General features: G+C 48.8%; 8 protein-coding genes across 8 annotated transcripts; 6 read left to right on the plus strand and 2 right to left on the minus strand.

Moving 5' to 3' along the window:
- Positions 1-1,582: 1,582 nt before the first annotated feature.
- On the plus strand, positions 1,583-2,536 carry PGRI_050780 (uncharacterized protein; the record flags this gene model as incomplete). The annotated part of the gene is made up of 2 exons (XM_040792791.1): positions 1,583-2,032; positions 2,096-2,536. The coding sequence occupies 2 exons, from the start codon at positions 1,583-1,585 to the stop codon at positions 2,534-2,536; spliced, it is 891 nt and encodes a 296-aa protein (XP_040644758.1).
- A 273-nt stretch (positions 2,537-2,809) lies between these two features.
- On the minus strand, positions 2,810-4,365 carry PGRI_050790 (DUF1776 domain-containing protein; the record flags this gene model as incomplete). Its single annotated transcript, XM_040792792.1, has 4 exons — positions 2,810-3,652; positions 3,711-3,874; positions 3,939-4,275; positions 4,333-4,365. The coding sequence occupies 4 exons, from the start codon at positions 4,363-4,365 to the stop codon at positions 2,810-2,812; spliced, it is 1,377 nt and encodes a 458-aa protein (XP_040644759.1).
- A 762-nt stretch (positions 4,366-5,127) lies between these two features.
- Positions 5,128-6,492, plus strand: PGRI_050800 (metalloendopeptidase WSS1; the record flags this gene model as incomplete). Its single annotated transcript, XM_040792793.1, has 2 exons — positions 5,128-5,411; positions 5,466-6,492. 2 exons carry the CDS (start codon positions 5,128-5,130, stop codon positions 6,490-6,492), a joined length of 1,311 nt encoding a protein of 436 aa, XP_040644760.1.
- Positions 6,493-7,412: 920 nt separating this feature from the next.
- PGRI_050810 (snoRNA-binding rRNA-processing protein DIP2) lies at positions 7,413-10,403 on the minus strand (the record flags this gene model as incomplete). The annotated part of the gene is made up of 3 exons (XM_040792794.1): positions 7,413-10,014; positions 10,078-10,329; positions 10,387-10,403. The coding sequence occupies 3 exons, from the start codon at positions 10,401-10,403 to the stop codon at positions 7,413-7,415; spliced, it is 2,871 nt and encodes a 956-aa protein (XP_040644761.1).
- Positions 10,404-10,511: 108 nt separating this feature from the next.
- Positions 10,512-11,871, plus strand: PGRI_050820 (actin-related protein 2/3 complex subunit 2; the record flags this gene model as incomplete). Its single annotated transcript, XM_040792795.1, has 6 exons — positions 10,512-10,642; positions 10,736-11,264; positions 11,326-11,464; positions 11,520-11,620; positions 11,691-11,739; positions 11,792-11,871. 6 exons carry the CDS (start codon positions 10,512-10,514, stop codon positions 11,869-11,871), a joined length of 1,029 nt encoding a protein of 342 aa, XP_040644762.1.
- An 814-nt stretch (positions 11,872-12,685) lies between these two features.
- Positions 12,686-14,750, plus strand: PGRI_050830 (uncharacterized protein; the record flags this gene model as incomplete). Its single annotated transcript, XM_040792796.1, has 3 exons — positions 12,686-13,330; positions 13,393-13,620; positions 13,710-14,750. The coding sequence occupies 3 exons, from the start codon at positions 12,686-12,688 to the stop codon at positions 14,748-14,750; spliced, it is 1,914 nt and encodes a 637-aa protein (XP_040644763.1).
- Positions 14,751-16,104: 1,354 nt separating this feature from the next.
- Positions 16,105-17,349, plus strand: PGRI_050840 (uncharacterized protein; the record flags this gene model as incomplete). The annotated part of the gene is made up of 2 exons (XM_040792797.1): positions 16,105-16,565; positions 16,632-17,349. The coding sequence occupies 2 exons, from the start codon at positions 16,105-16,107 to the stop codon at positions 17,347-17,349; spliced, it is 1,179 nt and encodes a 392-aa protein (XP_040644764.1).
- Positions 17,350-18,191: 842 nt separating this feature from the next.
- On the plus strand, positions 18,192-19,280 carry PGRI_050850 (rRNA-binding ribosome biosynthesis protein UTP23; the record flags this gene model as incomplete). Its single annotated transcript, XM_040792798.1, has 3 exons — positions 18,192-18,279; positions 18,336-18,425; positions 18,487-19,280. 3 exons carry the CDS (start codon positions 18,192-18,194, stop codon positions 19,278-19,280), a joined length of 972 nt encoding a protein of 323 aa, XP_040644765.1.
- Between the last annotated feature and the right edge of the window lie 129 nt (positions 19,281-19,409).

Genomic DNA, 19,409 nt, shown 5'->3' on the forward strand with positions numbered 1-19,409 from the left:
TCGCTTACAATTTCTCAAATGGGTCCGCGTGAATATATCCTACTCAAGCTGGCGGATATCGTGGATATTTCCCGAATTCGCTCCCTTCAACTCGATGAGTTATTCAACCCACCCATGCTTGCTCAGACGGCTGCACTTTTCCCCAACCTCGAGCGGCTTTTCATCTCCGCAAATGGACGTGGCTGGCGTTTTCCAAATACTGATAAAGATGGAATTGCTGCAATACTGGCGTTCAATCCCTTGAATATCTCCATATTCGCGGTCTTAGTAGCGCCTCCTCTTTGCGTCAAATTGCACAGCACCATGGCCCTGCTCTAAAGGGGTTAATCATTGAACCAACCACTGGGTTTATGGGAAAGACAGGAAGCGAGTATTATGGGTATCAATATCCAGAACTTGATGCTTTTGCCATAAGCCAGCTAGCCAAGTCCTGTCCGCAGCTTGAAGAGCTACGTCTCCCTATCAAACGATCTATGGGCAATCAAGAAGAATGCGAAATTTACAAGGCCTTAGGGAACTTTTCAAATCTCTATAGCCTTGTACTAGATCTTCTTTTTGACTCCACACCGCGGCTGGCAAACCCAAGGCCAGAACTCGAGGCATCAGCTCTCGAAACGATGTTTGTGAATGCGACTATGGATGAGAAACTGGCTCTTCAGGTCTGGCACTTGATCTCGCTTAACCAAGCTTCCCGTCGCCTGCAAAACCTGCGTGTCATGCCTTTGGGTCTTAGATGCCTCCCGAATGACGAACAACGGCTTCTAGATTGGTTCTCTCGTTCGTTTTTGATCACACGTTATAATTTTCAAAACATTGGGGTACCGGCTATTAGGGAAATCGGAAAAAGAGAAAGGGAGATACGGCATCAGTCGCTCTTTCAAGACTCATATATATCCATCCCCGAGAGACTACGGCGAGTTCTTTCTGATGTCTGGCCATCCGATCCTGCGGAGAATAGCTGGGAGTCGGTCCGTAGTAGCTTCCTTTTGCAGTCAAGTTATGTTTGAGCTTTTTGGTGGTGGCAGCTATCAAGCATGTGCAAAAATGATACAGTATGTTGATACATGTAGCAACATCTAGTCCATCTCAAAGTATATGAAGTAAACAGGCAAGGTACAGCCCATCATTTAGAAGGTCTCGAATGAATTGATCCAAATGGTGATCATGGAGACAATTTTAAATCCCGTCTTGCTCTATATTAGTCCGTTAAATCGACTCTAAGACTCACCTCCTGACTCTGATTCACTATCAAATTCAATTATAAGCCTTCGAACTCTTTACAGTATGTAGGGCCAGTACTTGTGGAGTAAGCTAGATCTAAAGTGAGACTGAGAGTAGAAATTCCAGCGCGACTGGCTCAGGTCCTCGTAATATACACGGAGAGGCGCACAATGACTTGCGAGGTAGCTCTATGTCCTGGAAAATAGCAGGCAACCACCCCCAGCTCCCACGTGAGCATTAGATGCTAGCTACCTGATCCAGTACATGTACAGCCAAATCTCTTTTCCTTTCTCAATTAACTCTCTCTCTCCCTTCAATCATCACTCTTCCTTTAATCCTCAATCACAATCATCAAAACAACATGTCTTCATTCTCGCTAATGTCTCTCTTCGGAGTCGACCAGACTACCGATGACAAGCACCACTTCGAGACCTCCTGGGTCTTGTCCCCCGCCCTCCTCGCCGGTCTCCGCGGCTTAACCGCGCTGTACATTTTCCTCTCCATCTTCATCTTCTGGGGCTGGTATGGTACCCACCATGACCTCCTTTCCATTGGCCGCTCGTTCAGTTCCTTCACCTGGCTAACCTACTGGGGCCTTGGCTTCTATATGTTGTTCGCAGCCATCCATACAGCCTTTTACGCACGAACCGGTCGCTCTGTTCTCTTCGACCGTTGGCCACGCATCTTTCGCGTTCTCCACAGCCTACTGTATGTGACCATCACAACATTTCCGTTTCTCGTTACCGTTGTCTTCTGCACTGTCATCTTTACTCCACCGTGGTATAAGGAGACATTCAGCGCCTGGCAAAATGTGAGTATCTTTTGACCCCCCCCCAATTCCATCCGCCGTTCAAGCTAATGCGTCAATTCCCAGGTCTCCCAGCACGGTCTGAACTCTCTTTTCGCTCTACTGGAAATCATCCTCCCAGCTACACCCCCACACCCCTTCATTGCAATCCCGTTCTTGCTACTTATGCTCTTGCAGTACCTCTGCGTCGTGTACATCACCCACGAAGCCCAAGGCTGGTACCCATACGCCTTTCTCAATGCCGGTGAGCACGGACAGAATAACACCCTTGTGATAGTATACTGTTTCGCTATCATGGCTGCGGTTCTAGCTGCCTTCGGTGTTTCCTGGGAGCTAATCCGTCTGCGCTGTCGGCTTACGCACGGAAAGATTAAGCGTGCGAGGCGGGATCCCCTCCGCCCCCACGAGGTCGCCGGCGCGCGTGGGGAGGAATCGAATGAGATGACGGGTGCGATCGGCCTGGGTGAGTTGATGGGCCGATTCGCTTCTTCCGGGGGGATTCTCTGATTAGGTAGGGGTGGGTCGGGGCTGTGTATGTGTATCAACGATGATATTCTGGTGCTAGATGCTAGCAGCTAGCTGCTAATCAAAATCTTTGAGTCTATTAAGCTTAAGACGACGTATAAGGATATAGATCACCAAACCAGGTGGAACAGTGCCATTAAGAGTGAAGAGTATTTCCAATGATAGTATGTACAGAAGAGGATTATTCAAAGCGAGGGCTTTTGATATATTAAATACGGCAATGTCATGGAAATGTGCCAAAACGTGGACTCGAGCTTAAACTCTCTCCCAGCTGGTTTCACTGCCGCTGCCACTCGGGGTCTCCGAGTTCATTCCATTCCCACTGCGGTAGCCCATCATTAGCGCCACGAGTCCACTGGGAACCCAGGCACCGATCAGGCTATAAGACCGAGCTCCGCGGCCCACATAGATAATGGATTTCTTGGACACTTTACGGCCGAACATATCCCGCGAGGTTGGCTCCAAAGCATCCAAAATAGCGTGATGGAGGTTCCGCGCTGGAGATCCGCGTATTGTGCTGGGACCAGCAGAGGCAACCGGGCGCTGCTCAACGCTGGACAGATACTGTGAGGCGTAGAGGGCCCGCTGTTGGGTACTCCATGCGAGAACTTCTGTGCCTGCAATCTGGTTCTGGCCACTTCGGTACGTAGGTCCCAGGTCGATATTGCCTAGCTGTAGCTCGACGACATCAACATTGCCTTGTTCGAGGAGGCGAAGTTCCTGGCGAAGTGAGGCCGCAAAGCCTGAGATTGCTCGGGCTGTGGCGACTTCGGGTCCCGCAAATGGCGCAGAAAGAGAGGATGATATGGAAGAATAGGCGAAAACAATAGTGCTACTATTGCTGCGGAGGGTCAGTAGAGGGAGGAATGCTTGCACTGTGAGGATGGGCGAGAGGAGACGGGTGTTGACTGTGTCAGCCCACGATGACTGCGGAATGGTTGCCACAGGGCCTGCGCTATAGTTGGGTGATGGGACCACGATAAGGCCGCTCAGTTGGCAGGTGTGTGGAGGCACTCCGGCGATGGGTGACTGTGCCTGAGTGATCAAGGAGCGAAGCTCTTGCAACGAGGGGTGGATTTCAGACGGCGAGGAGGATGTCTAGTTGAAAATATTAGTTGAGTTCTGCCGTATAAGGGATACAAAAAACAGCACTTACAGTAGTAAGGTCCAACCAGAGAGCCTTAATGTCAACACGGTTCTCGGACTTGACGATATGCTCTTCATCCGCGGAAGAAACAGTCACATATACGATATATCCTCGACGTTCCAAATCCATGGCAATAGCCCTTGTCATCGGCTCATGCGGCGATCCGGCAACAACTATAATTGCATGATTAGCATTCAGGTCCTGGTGCAGATCAAATGCAGGCATTATGACGCATACCAACAATCTCTTTCCTTGCGCCATTGCTCGCCCTTTTGGCCTTTCTTCGTTTTCCGTGTAACTTTTTGTTTCCGTAGTATAAGACAACACCGGTTCCGATAAATGCGAGGATGGCCGCCGACCATGCGCGATTCCGAGTCACCCAACTTTGGACCCGGTCTGTTAGGCCTTGCGATGACCGCATTTTCGGGGACCGAGCCGGGCGAACAGTGGGCGGTAGCCATGACTGCTGGGCCAGCGTATCCTTGATCACATGTGCTGCACGGTCGACTTGTCGGTCGATCGAGTCGGCGACTTCGAGAGAATACCGCCTTACGTCATGAGGTATAGACGAGAGCTGGATGAGGAAATGTCAGCGCCGAGGGCATTCGGTGTCAACTCCTATGATACTCACATAGTCAAAAAAGAACTGGTCGTCGCTCGTCATCTTTAATGTTGTTTATTTGAGAACAACCTGGAAAGAAAAAGAAGAGCGAAAGTTCGATAAGATGGATGCCGATAACACCGAGAATGTTATCGCAAAGGTCACATGAGCAGCGTTTTGTATAAAACAATCAACGCCCTGGAGTATGCGAAACTAGCTATGGTCTTTTCTATTTTCTTTTTGCTCTTCCGATATTAGTATATCAATTACAAGTGGCCAAAAAGCAATGAAATGGTTTGTTATTAACCCAGTTATCATCTTAATCTGGGATACTGTAAAGATATATATCTGGACCTAACGACACGACACACTTTGAATATAAGTCAACAAGGTGATTCCAAAAGCTCTTAGTATTATATAAAAATAGAGCAATTCCTTGGGCCTATCGACAAATCGATATATGCGATTTAACAACCTTCATTTCGTCAAGAATATGGATGTAGATTCAATGCACGTGACTAAATATATGGCCTGATGTATCGGGTGTCTAACATTTGCCTTGCTTATGCCAGAAAGCCATCCATGGAAACTCAAAACTTGGATTGATTCTGGAATTTCCATCACTGGCCATGTTATTTTGACTGTTCCTGACTACCTGCATCGCTATCCGTATAATGCCCTCATTTGGGCATGCTCGGATGTGAAAACTTCTCGTTCAGACCCTCGTCTCGGAGGAGGCTATCGCAAACAAGGCGGTAACATCCACATATTAGCGACGTCCTGTTTTCCTGCACCATTCAAGTTCTTGATCAAGAGATTTCGAAAATGCGCGAGTTAGATCCTCTGATCTCAGAATACCGCCATGAAAAGAAACGCCCCCGAGAAGCAGAGGCACTCTTGATCCTGCGCAAAGTCGCATCGTTGGTCAAACCGATCATGCGACAGCGCGCCTGGAGAGTAGGCGCGCTCTGTGAGTTTTATCCACAGCAGCGAAACCTACTGGGGCTGAATGTCAACGCGGGCCAGAAGATTTGTCTAAGACTACGGTATCCCTCTGACCAACGGCAATTTCTCCCTATCGAGCAGGTTTTGGATACTATGCTTCATGAGTGAGTGATTTTACATCTTCAATATCCTAAAATACAAATTCTGACAGAGTGTAGACTCTGCCACAATGTGATTGGTCCCCACAACCAGCAATTTCACGCGTTGTGGAATCAACTTCGTGATGAGCATGAGGAACTAGCCCGAAAAGGCTACACCGGAGAGGGTTTCTTATCTCAAGGAAAGCGTCTTGGTGGCCAACGAATTCCGTTGGATGAAGCTCGACGTCAAGCTCGTGCCGCTGCTGAACAGCGAAGAGTTCTTGCCAAAAATTCTGGCAAAAAGCTTGGCGGCGCCCCCGTGCTTCGAGGAACAGATATACGCAAACTCCGGGCTGACGCTGCGCAGCGGCGGATCGAAGTAACCCAGGGTTGTGCATCTGGAACTGACCGAAGCACCGAGCTTGCGGAAGAGGCCTCGCATGGATTTAGAACCCAGGCCGAGGAAGATGACGCAAACGAGCGGGCTATCATGGAGGCCTTTATTGAACTGATACAGGAAGAGGAAAGGGAGAAATATGAGTCGTCATATGTTCCGCCAAGTCAAGAAAACCCGGCTGGACCTCGGACGAAATCGTCACCACCACCTACTGCTTCCGATACTCCGCCTGCTTTATCTGAAACTCTGCCTGCGCTTCCAAAAGAACCGTCGTCATCAAATAGAAATGAAACTGTTGATCTCGCAGCCGATAACAGTTCATATGAGGCTCCATGGATCTGTCCAACGTGCACACTCGAGAATCCGTCTACCTTCCTATGTTGTGATGTTTGTGCAGCAGAACGACCGCCTCCAAACAGTACGCTATCCACATCCACATCTGGCCAAAATCCTATCCAACCTGTGCGTTCGGAGCCACGAAACTCGCAGAAAAGGCGTTTACCTTTTGATCAAACCCAAGAGAAGGAAGCAGACCAAAGGAGTGCATTTGTTTTCAAGAATCGAACCCGTGCACTTGATACCCTCAAATCCTTGGACCAGGATGCAGACAAGAAGCCTCTTGGATGGGTTTGCATCTCGTGCAGTAGCTTCATGGAAACCCAGTGGTGGACATGTTCTTGCTGTGGTACAATGAAGCCATCATCTTGATCAGACCTCGTGTTTCACCACCGCATGCCTCAAACGGGTAATTATGACCGTCATGAAATTGATACCAGTATGACAATGAACATTGACCGAATATTAAATATTCTACAAGATTTCGTTCAAATTTCTATACAAATTCCGTATCCACTACTCAAGGGGTAGCCCCATATAAAACCAACACGTGACCAACATGACTAAGAGAGCTCCACCGGGCCAAATTTTCTCACAAAACTCCCAACCGAACTCTTTCCTCTTCTCCAGCTCCAACCAACACCAAATCCCAGCATGGATCAAGATCAATAAATGAGATTGATTTTCGATTTCATGCTGGAAGAACCCACTAATAGGTATGTGGTACAAAACCCCATGACAGGACCACAAGTGAAGGAACAACAAGCATCGCACCAAACAGACTCTATCATGATGAGATTCGCATTAGAACCGGAATTTTAATAGGAAGAGCCGGAAGAGGTATGACAGGAAACCCCTGTCGTCGATGCTTACAATGGTTCTCCTGAGTAGAGTCTTTGGATGCTTGTTGTTTCTTTTCTTGGTACTGGTCTTGGAAAGATCAACATGTCGTTGCTTGGAGCAAATTGCTAATGATGTCTCATTGCAATACAGATTTTGAATTCTTTTTCGGTTATTATCGCTTGGATTGGTGCATGTGGGAGGATATAATAGTTAGACCAATTAAATGAATTATCTTATTTTGATACACTTGGAAATTCAGTAGACAATTATCCTAGGGAAATAGTTCTATTTGACTTCGAAATTGAGCTATCATACATCCCTTTATATTCTCTTTCAACTCCCAAGGATATAAAACTTTTATATGGAACACAGACAGACAAGACCTCCAATGTAACGAGGTCGAAAATGATAACGCCAATAGACATGCTTGTATACAACCCTAATCCTACTCAGGCAACGCTAACAAACTGGCGCTTCTTGCCAGTGCCCTTGGAGGTCTGCTGCTCCTCCCAGGTATCCTCATCAACGTAATCCGTGGTACCCTGCTCGCGGATCTGGTTGCCAATAAACTGCAGCGCGGAGAGGTTGAAGCCCATCTCATCCTTCTGACGAGCGAGGACACGACGAAGCGATACCCGAATGTTGTCGAGCATAGGGCGCATCATTTTGCTGGCAACAATCTGGCGGTGGTGGGTCTTCAGAATGAAGAACAACACGCGGCAGGTAAGGGGCACGTTCCATTCGCGATCAGCCCAGATGTTAAGGAAGGTGAAGAGAGCGGAGAGTTTGGAGAATGGCAGAACCAAGAGAGCGTCCTGGAGGGCAGCTGCGGGGATCTTTTGGACGGTGTTCAGAACGTGTTGCTCGGCGGAGACGTTGTTGAGAGCCAGGTAGACTGGATTACGATCGGGCGCGGCGGCGTTAGGGTTGGCGGCCTTGACCTTGCGCCAGTCGCGTACGACTTCGAGATCCTCGAGGCCTAGCTCCAGAGCTTCCATGATCTTTTCTCCGGCCATGAGAGTGCCGGTCGTCTGCTTGCCGGCATCGACGGCCTCGGCCTTTTCGCCGTCTTCGCCATCCTCCTCCTGCTCGAGAGACGCGGTAAGCGTGTTGTCGTAGGCCTCTTCCATCTCCTTCTCACGTTCTTCCTCTAGGAACAACGGCTCGTCTGTTTGTTCCCAGATGCGGATGCTCTTGTCATGACTGGCACTGACAATGAAGTCGCCAGTGTGACTCATGGCAAGTGCCCAGATCTCACCGTGGTGACCAACGAGGCGCTGGATTTGCTCGAACTTGTCACCATCCCAGTATTTGATAATACGGTCCTTGCTTGCACTGAAGAAGTTGTGACCGTTTCCATCCTTGTTGTGAGGAACGAATGCCACTGCCATGATACTGTCCTCGTGGGCCAGGAAGGCCTTGTGACAGTCACCAAAGTCCAAGCCCCAGAGACGAACGGTCTTATCAGCCGAGCAAGTGACAATTAGTTTGCTGTCATAAGAGATATCCATACTCAAAACAGGAAGCTTGTGTCCGTAGAGGTTGAGGAATAGCTTGAGTGAGTCAACGAAGAAGACCTTCACGGTGTTGTCTAGGAGGGAAACCGCCAGAAGTCGCGCATCAGGAGAGAAACGAAGGTTGAGAATATCGTCGTTGACTTTCAGGGTTCTTGTGTGTACCAGCTTGAGGCGGGGAGTGGTACGTTTGGTTCCAGGGATCTCTTCCTGAACCACCTGGAAATTCCAGAACTTGGCTGTCTTGTCCGCACTTCCACTAACCATGGACTTGCCGTCTGGGTGCACGTGGAGTGACCAAACAGGTCCGTCGTGGGCTTTGATAGTGTCGAGCAATGTTGAAGATGCAATATCAAACACCTCGAGTTCTCCGTTCTTGTTACCAACAACCACAATCTTATCACCAGGAAGGAATGCGGAACACAGGGAATATCCACACTCGAGTGTTCGTAGACAACTTTCGGTGCGAACATTCCAAATCTTGAGACTACCATTCGAAGCAGAGGCAAGCATACGGTCGTCGGAGCTCAATGCAATTGACCGGATATCTGTTCGGTGACCGGGAATGTCCACTGCCAAGCTGCGAGTGTAGTCGGGATCCTCGCTGTCGGTGTTCTTCTTGTTCGCTGGCACAACGTTGTAGGCCTCAAGCTGGTTGTTTGTTGTTGCAGCCAAGAGGTTCAAGCCACTTGATTTGTTGGTCATCCAGTCAAACGAACGAACCTTTCCACCAGTTCGCACGATAACGTGTTGGACAAAGACTTCCGATACAGGAGCGGCGGAAACATCCTCAGACTTGTCGTTATCCTCTTCCGGTGCGTTTTCCTCGGTGCGAGCCTCCTTCTCCTTTCTTCTCTTCTTCTTCCGGGCCATACTCTTTTGTACTTCCGATTGGGAGCGAATGCGCCAAACTTCAACCGACTTGTCGGAACCGTGGAATCCAACATAGTCTGAGCGAGGATGGAACCGGATACCGATTGTGCGGTCCTTGCCATGTCGGTAGAAAGTTCCTCGTTCTGTGAGAATGCGGCGACCATCAGCGCCCACCTTCTCCCTGGAGATCTCCATCATAGCCGCCTCGTCAATCGACCAAACTCTAAGTTCACCATCATTACCAGCTGTGATACATCCGCCCTGGTCAGGCGAAAGACCCAAGCTCCAGCACTCGCCATTTGATTGTGCCACATGTGTTTCAATACAGTGCTGAGAAGCCAGATCCCAGACTTTGATCAATGCATCCTTTCCGGTGGTCAATAGGAATCCGGAGTGTTCACTCAATCCGGAAGCAGTGAGCAATTCTGGCGAGGGGAAGAGGAAGTGTAGCGATGTGATCTGGTCGGTGTGTCCGCGAAGTCTGAAAAGACCGGTCTCAGTGATCAAATCCCAGAGGATAATATCGGTATCTTTTGAACCACTGGCGAGGCGCACGCCTGCGTTGTCGAAGGCCAGCTTGGTTACGGCAGATTTGTGACCGTTGAAAGAAATAATGACGGTAGCTGTGCGCGAATCCCAAAGACGAATACTTCCATCCTCGTAGCTAAGAAGGGACATAATAGTTAGAGAAAAATCATCCGACTAGGTCACGCCGGAGGACACTCACCCAACTGCGAAGATATCTTCATCTGTCATGCTCTGAGTGACCACACTGACCTGCGCTCTGCAGGCAGAATCGCGCCATCTTCCAAGTAGTTCTCCCTTCTTCACATCCCAGCAGAGAACTTCTTCACCTGCGCCGACAATGGCTCGTCCTGCGCCCGTCTGGCGTGCAACGCTGATCTGGTCATCTTTGGCCCAAACCGCATTCGAAGACGCCGAAGCGACGAGCCCGAATGTATTCGAATGCTCGAATTTACTGTATTAATATTAGCGCTTAGATCAGAGGATCTCAAATCATCAAAATCGCACGTACAAGTATGATTTCACCATCGTTGAGCGTGGATGGGAAAATTTTTGGAATCTCCGATTATTTGCTATCGATAGGATAAAATTAATACGGGCGGTGACAGCGACCTCTCCGGCTCCCCCCCACCGCCCATGACGATCACGGGCAACCTCACAACAGCCACCCATCTGCACTGTAAACCAGCCATTGCCCTGCCCGTCATGCTTCTCTTAGATTATCAGAATGCTTTGATCCAGTCACTCCTAACGGAGCGTTTTTCTGGGTACGCCTTGTTCCTCCCCTCCCAGCACTGCGACCCCGCGCATTGTATACACATCACCCCGAATCAGGCATCCGGCTAACAAGCTGAACTCAGAGCGCCCCCCGTTTCCATCGACCAAGTGGTCTCCGACTTTGATGGTGTGACATTTCACCTCTCAACCCCCGAGTCTAAGACCAAGATTCTCATCTCGATCAATGTGAAATGCTACAAGGAATTGGTTCAGTATGGAGCCCAGGAGGTGCTGGAGAGAGAATACGGTCCCTACATCGTGTCTCCAGAGCCGGGCTATGACTTCTCAGTACAAATCGACCTCGAAAATTTGCCCGCAGAGGAGGAGGTCCGGAGTGACCTGATTATGAAGCTTGCCCTCCTGAAACGGAATGCAATGGCTGCTCCTTTCGAGAGAGCATTCGACGAATTCAACAAGCTTGCCGAGGAGGCTTCCAGATACACCTCAGAGTCAGCGCCACAGGGTATCCAGGAGGGCGGTGAAGTTATGGCGATTCACTACCGCGAAGAGGAGGCTATCTATATCAAAGCCAACTGGGATCGAGTCACAGTGATCTTCAGCACCGTGTTCCGCGAAGAGACAGACCGCATCTTCGGCAAGGTGTTCCTACAGGTTCGTAATTTGCCGCAATTGGTCCGTGGATTCATAGGGAACTTTTACTAACAGCCTATAGGAATTCGTCGACGCTCGGCGACGTGTCTTGACACTTCAGAATGCCCCTCAAGTTCTGTTCCGCAACGACCCTCCCCTTGAGCTAGCCAATATCCCTGGTTTGAATGCCACTGGAGGCGAAGTTAGCTATGTCACCTTTGGTATGAATCAGCATAGTGCTCTCAATCTCTATTCTAGTACTGACCCGGGTTGCAGTTCTGTTCCCTCGACACCTGACCCCGCAGCGTCGTTATGAAAACATCTCCCACATCCAGACATTCCGTGATTATTTCCACTACCACATCAAAGCCTCAAAGGTATGCGGTTTCAGTCTTGTTCAGAATTCATCACTTGTAAAGGATTGATGACTAACCATTTAAATCGCAGGCCTACATCCACACTCGAATGAGGAAGAGAACAGCCGACTTCCTTCAGGGTACGTATTATTCAATCCAAAAAAAAGTATGTTTACCGCTAACTCTCAACAGTGCTCAACCGAGCTCGACCGGAGAATGAAGAGCGTGAGCGCAAGACTGCTAGTGGCCGCACGTTCCGAGTACAGGGTTAGAGCTTCGAATTTATTTGTTTGTATGAGCCAATTCAAGTTTATTGTTTATACACCTTTTCTTTGTTTCCATGCTACATAGCAGCATATCTGAAGTATCGGGTTTTTTAGTCTTAGCACTACACTAGCCTCAACAACTATGTACTCAAGCCATTCCTCTTAAGCAACCGAACCATACATGTCAACGGCCCACTTTCTAGACTCTATCATGGTCTATAAACATATTATTCCGTAGTACTATCGTTCGAGTCGTAGTAAACTACTTGAGCTTGTAGCAAGTTACTCAAGGCAGTATATCCATTTAAGGTGATGCTCATTCTGCACGACTTTGGACATATCTACATAGTTATGTGCGGGTCTATAGATGTATGAACCGTGGTTCTTTTCCCTTTATCCTATAAATCTTTTGTTTTTAGTATAATTTTTGCGTCTTGCCACCAATCGCAGGATTCCCAGCCCCTTAGATATTCTTTGTAATTTTTACTGTCCAACATATCGCCGTAGCAACAATTGACCGGATCCATCAATTTATGAGCAGTCGCAAACAAGAAAACCAGATGACCCTCCAAGCGTGTGGTAGATCTCCGGTACTCCGTACTGTGTTTCAAACTCTCATGTTCTTGTTCGTTATATCCTCCAATGTCTGGTCTTGTCCTTCTTCTCTTTGTGCAAGAGCAAATTCAAGCGGCTGGTCGCTCCTTCCCTCTGCGCAGAAGAATTCGGAACATAAGTATGTACTTGTAGATATCTAATACCATTCATGTTTCTTCTTCTCTTAATAATTTCATCTCATTCTAATATTGTGAAGGTCATCAGTATGGCTCCCAAGAGTTTGTGGGGAGCTGCTCTCTCCAAACTACGAAAGGCGTCTGCACAAGAATCAGACCTTACCCAGCCTGACCTCACCCAAACTCAGCATGAGACCCAATCTGAACTCATCCTACCTGTTTACCCTCGTTTCAAACGTCCCGTGTCCAACCAATCCAGCGTTTATTCCGAATTCATGTTCCCACCTACCCCTCTCCCAACTGTCCCTATGGCATCTGATTCCAACCTTGACCCTCTCGCAATGGCTTCGACCATCTCCCAGGCTCGCCTGAATGCTTTGCACTCAGGACAGGACTTGGACGCGTTTTTCAAACCGGCCAAGGACTGTATTGATGCTTATGCCCAGGCCAGCAAGGCCATGGTGGAGAATGCCTGTGCGCGTGTCAAAGATGGAGAGGACCCTCCCTATGAAGAAATTGAACAGATAAAGGAACGCTTCTTCAGATACTGCCAGTCAATTGTGGGGGAAGCTTTGTCTCTGATCAATGGTACTGCCAACCCGCGTCGCCAAGTTTCCAGCAATTCGACCATGCCTTCGCTCGTCTCCTCCAATTCAAACACAACTGGATCTGAGCCGAAAACGACCTTCAAGTCTGGATCATCTGCTGACAGAGCAGCATTTTCTGAGGCATTGGTAAGTGACTAACTCCATCCATTGGTTCCACTTTTGAAAGATTTAATACTGACCTGTTATAGCTCGCATCTAGCGGCCGGCGCAGCCTCCGTCTGTACACTGTGAGCAGCGATGACTGGGTCATGGTTCCATCTATGCCCTCGCCCACATCTCCTACCAAGGTCGTGGTTCCCGAGAACATGGACCCTGTCGAAGAATCCATTCATTTCGGTGTCATCGTGCGCATCTTTGGCAAGTTGTACACTATGTCAAAGTTGATGGAGATAATCATCTTGTACTACGGTGTTGAGGTATGTCTTGAGCTCGAAACTTACTCTGTCCCCATTCTTCTATCTCTTGCTTGGAAATACAACTGCTAACACTGACATTTTATTCTTAGAACGACAACTCCGAGACTGGTCTACCATACTGGATCAAACGCAGTGAAGAGAATGTGCGCACCCAGGATATGGTTGAGCTGATCGACACCGTCGAGAACCTCTATTATGCCCTTTATGCGCGTGTTACCATTGAGCTGGCTAGCATTGAGCTCTGTGGTTCTTACCGTGTCGACCTTCGTGCATTGCGAATCGAGCTTCCATTCCTCATGCCAGAGGCAGACCACCTCTACCGCATTGTTCTTGCGTTCAAGGACGTGTTGGACTCTCCTGAGATCTGCGCAATTCGTCGGACAGACGTCATCGCTTACTTCCAGCAAGGATACATCAACCAGGTTATGAAAAAGAAAAGCGAGCAAGAACTTCCCTTCTTTGACCCCCTCGGATTTCGCCCGTTTGCGATGAGAACTGTCTCCTACCGTCATGGGTCCTACTGTGAAAAATGGAAAGGAATCATTCCATTCTTCAACGGTATCCCAGCAGAGACCATGGCAACAATGTCGGAAAAGTATCTCACCATGACGCCTGTGACAATTCCCCCTGATGACGTTCCACTCGTCGAGCTTCCCTGGATTTACCCGGACAACGTGGGCATGGCTGTTTGGGACACAGATATTGTGAGGGATTACCGCATGTCTGAGGCCGCCAGAAGACTAGGCACAACCATCGGAGAAGAGCGCAAGAAGGAGCCCGCCCCAGGCCTTTACCAACTCATCAGACAACGAAAGTGCATTTGCAAAGCTACCTGCTCATGTGCTTCGGAGTGTACCCAAGATGTTCAGCGCGGCTGCCCCTGTGCGGAGCGACATGTACGCATCATGACGACCAAGCGTGGTCTTGCCCAAAGACGTAATGGGCCTACTTTCGCCGCCACTGCAACTACTACCGCCCGCATGTTCTTCCATGGTCTTGTTGAGCTCAGACGTGATGTTGAGCCTGCTGATATTGCCAATGAACTGGACCAGGCTTTCGAATTATTCTCTCTGTTGATTTCCGCAGAACGAGACATGGCTCTCAGGGAAGAATCCCTGGCAAGCTTCTAAGATCGCGATGTTGTCACTCCGGTTTACGACTTACGACTACAATACGACTACCCATGACAACTACGACCATGACTCCAAATACGATTGATGATTGATGATTTACGATTCCCAGTTCGGCTCATGAACTGCGATCACAATTCAAATGGATTAAGAATTCCCACAGTGGCTATTCTGTACATTCGAATTTGGTGAACACCGTCCAAAGGATTTCAATCCACAAAAGAAAAAACAAAAAAAAAGAAGAAAACAAAACAAAACAACCCCCCCAAAAAAAACGACAACGGAAAGGAGGAAAGGTCAATTCGGCAGGGGAAATGTTCGATGAGGGAGAAACCATCGAAGGGAAATAATACGAGGAACCCAGAGGAGTGAACACCATTTGACAGATAATGGAAACTGATCATGAGCCTTGTCATCTATTTGATAAAGCCAACGAGAGGTCTACATATCGAGTCTCGAAATGAAATTAATTCAGCCCCAGATGATACCTAATGTCCCGTACAGACTCGCCCCCATACCCAACGATTCACAACCCCAACAGCACAGCCTATGCCGCACCTTCAGGAACCTCATAAGTGATACACTTTGGATCACCTCTACAGCCACGAGAAATAATCGTCAGGGGCATTTTGAAGTATTCCCTAGCTCTAGTCAGCTCGGCGATTAGAGACTATGATCTTCATGGTGGAAATCTAGATAAGACCCCACTCTTTGGAATCCTTGCTAACTGCTTTTTATAGTCCATTTTGATATATTCTCCTTGCTGACTTGGGTACCGGTGTCTTCGGAAGTGTTCTACTTGGCATGTAGCTTTTAAACACCTTTGTTTTGTTTGTAATAATTATGTAAATAAAATGAAATTAATAGCTGTACGGAGTCATTTAAGGGGAAACCCCATCTTCGGCGATATAAACAAGAGGCTCATTGGATCGACAGGGATCTAGATAAGTAAACGTAGCCCTAAGAGTCGCAGGGTTTTTGTATTATCGACTCTTCTTTTTTGAAATAGATGAAATTTTGGACAAATCTAACAAATCCAAGAAATATAAAGAAAGATTCAAGTTACTATAAACTGATAAATATCAGAAATGTCGAGATTTTAACAATTTTCATATTCTCAGAGGTACTCCGTAGTGTAAGGTACAGTCGGCGGCGCAGACCAGTGATATCTTCGAGATATTTTCGGCCTTCACCGGTGAGTCGCATTTTTCTTCTCTGTGCCCTCAAGTCCTGGCATCAGTCAATAATTGTTTCCTGCTGTCTTCCTGCGTTCCATCTCTTCATTTTTCACTTTTCATGCCTTAATGCCCCAGAAACTCGAGCCCATCTTGGTGCACAGAGAGCCAAGTTAGGGATGGTGACCAAGGCAGTGTCACATTCATTATCATCATCATGGACGTCCATTAGCAAGTGGATCGCGAACATCAATATAAACCAGGCGATCCAGAGCGCCCGCCGACAACCGAGCACGGCACGGCCATACCACGCGGCAGTCTGGCCCTCCTACGGCATCACAACTCCCGTCCCCGACCAGTCCGGTTCCCCAAACTCGCCTTTTCGATTCGAGACCGGCTACGCTTTATGTGCTAAACGACCCTCACGACCCTTCCCTCCACCTTTCCTTTCCCCACCCTCTTCATCGTTCTCGGATCCTTTGACGACCCACGGACTAAGCCAGGATAAGAGATTATCCGTGAAGGGCGAGCTAATTCGCGGCTTAAACAACGGAGACGATGCAATCATCGTTGCAGAGAACTTCATAGGCGTCGACGATGGCGTAGGCGCATGGGCTACGAAACCTCGCGGTCATGCTGCGTGAGTGCTCTTATTTCACTTTGTATCCTATGCGCACGATCGCTGACTTTTTTATTCCCCACACAGACTCTGGTCCAGACTGTTATTACATTTCTGGGCCCTCGAGGTCGAAAAGAACGTCAACCGCCGCATGCCCTCCCTCGACCCGGTCGGATACCTGCAGTATGCATACGAGGAGACACTGCAGGCAACCACATCTCCTACCGAGTGGCTCGGCACCACGACATCGGCCACTGCCATACTACACTGGAACAAGGAACAAGACGGCACACAGAAGCCATTGCTCTACGTCACAAATCTGGGCGATTGCAAGATCCTTGTAATTCGACCAAGCGAGAACAAAGTCCTTTTCCGCACGGCGGAGCAGTGGCATTGGTTCGATTGTCCTATGCAGCTTGGCACGAATAGTATCGACACACCACGGAAAGATGCAGTCCTGTCCAAAATTGCGGTGCAGGAAGACGACATCGTCTTGGCGCTCTCGGATGGCGTTATGGATAACCTCTGGGAACATGAGGTCCTGAAAGTCGTTATGGATAGTATTGTCACATGGGAGGGAGAGCACGCGGAGCCGAATAATGCTACGAAGCACTCTCATCTATCGGATGACCGAAATGTCTATGTCGCCCGGGAGCTACTTAATGCTGCTCTGACGATTGCCCAGGATCCATTTGCAGAGAGTCCGTTCATGGAGAAGGCCGTGGAAGAAGGTCTGGCTATTGAAGGAGGCAAAATGGACGATATTTCGGTCGTGGTCGCGTCCTGCAAGAAAAGCGACGGATGAGAGCCATTGATTTTACGGTCGGACTTTCTTTCACTATCAACCGGATCTTGGATTCCGCGCTCGGAACGTGCGCTGGCTTTTATCAATACTGAATCTCGGCATCACTCGACAGTCTCTTGTTCCCTGCCTAGCGTCCGTGCTAGATGCCTATATGTACCGCCAAAAGCTGGTCCGGCTCAATCGCCAGTGCGCAGCTATGGTACCTTGCAAGTGCCGGATCAGGACACAGGCACGCCCCGCAGTCAAACACGAATACCCAGGAAATCATATCCCCTAGTCTCCTAGTGCGAGGCTTGATTGCCTAGTCTCGCCTGGCCATCATCATACTACTCTCCGCTGGCATCTTCCACCGGCCCAGACAACCATACGACTAGCGGGGAATGTGCATCGGCGGGTTGCGAATATACAGAAGGCCTGATGCCACCCTGTCGAGCTTGTTATTTCTTCTTATAACAAATACCCCCTCTATAATATTTGAGGCCCCTTTCTTTGTGTATTCACCAATGAGGGATTCCATTTCTGGCACGATATGGCTTTATATCTATCATTTAATAATAATTCCCGGGTTAAATGTAATAAATAATGATATCTCTCTGTCTCAATGCATAGTATACTGTGTTATTCCTCATCTTTAGTCTGCGGAGATCAGTAAATGGGAAGTATAGGGTACTTAATTTCAAGGCTAGATGCCCCACTTGGACAAAGTATTGGGTACCTCATCCTCAGCACGGACCATGGCATCGCCGCTTCCGCCCGGCAGAATGAAAAAAGTTTCGGTCGACGTAGAAGCTCATGGCTTTTGTTGCATTCAATCCTCAAATACTTGACATTCATCATTCACAATGAGGGCCAAACGTTCAAAGAAGTATCGCAAGCTTATGCACCAGTATGAGCTCACTTTCGGTTTCCGAGAGGCCTACCAGGTCCTGGGTATGTTCCATTTAATGCATTGTTCTGATGTACAGTGCTGACTTGCGCTCGAACAGTTGACTCGAATTTCCTTCGCGCGACCGACTCTTTCAAGATGGAGCTAATTCCTGCACTTGAACGAACAGTTCAAGGAAAGGTCAAGCCTCGTAAGTCGCACCGAACAAAGTTTCCCTCCGCCAAGACGCATCCCATCTAACCGTCATGCAGTATTGACAAAGTGCTCGCTCGCCGCTATCATGGCCGCACAACCCATCAACCCCAAAACCGAAAAGCCATACCGACCTCTCTTCCTTCCCCCGCCTACAGAACTCCCGCTCCGCCACTGCTCTCACAATGCGGACTCCACGCCCATCGACGAAGTCGAGTGCCTCCTCTCACTGCTTTCACCCAATGCGGAATCAAAGAAGAACAAGGAGCATTACATTCTCGCGTGCGCGGATCCAATTCTGAGAAAGACTAGCAACAACGACAACCAACCCCGCAGACGGAAGACAGAGGAAGACCGTAAAGAAGAGGAAGCTATGCGCCGTTCTCGTGCATTGCGCTCCGGTGCCCGCTCTATTCCCGGTGTGCCTATTATCTACGTCAAGCGCTCGGTCATGGTCCTCGAGCCTATGAGCACCCCGTCCGAGATGGTGCGGGATGGTCATGAGCGTGGGAAGTTCCGCGCTGGTTTGGATGTGGATCCTATGCTGGGCAAGCGCAAGAGGGATGGCGAGGATGGCGAGAGTGCTGATGAGGAAGAACCCAAGAAGAAGCGTGGTCCTAAGGTCAAGGCGCCCAATCCTCTCAGCGTGAAGAAACCTAAGAAGAAGGTTGATACGCCTGCACCGAAGAAGAATAAGGCCCCGAAGGAGGCTGTCACAGATGCTACTGAGAAGCATGATGGCGAAGAGTCTACCGCTCCTAAGCCCAAGAGGAAACGTCGTCATGCTAAAGGTCCTCGTGAAGAGTTCGAGGGAGCCGCTGAGTCTAATGAGGCTATGGAGGTTGACGCTTGATTGAATCTTTACGGCATAGGCGACTCATGATGCTGGTTATCATTGCATGCATTCTCAACCTTATTTCACTCTAGGTGCGGCGTTCACATCGGATGGGTTATATCTTAAAAGTTCAGCTGATGTACATAA

Source organism: Penicillium griseofulvum (assembly GCF_001561935.1).
Source record: "Penicillium griseofulvum strain PG3 chromosome Unknown contig_84, whole genome shotgun sequence".
Lineage (NCBI taxonomy): Eukaryota > Fungi > Ascomycota > Eurotiomycetes > Eurotiales > Aspergillaceae > Penicillium > Penicillium griseofulvum.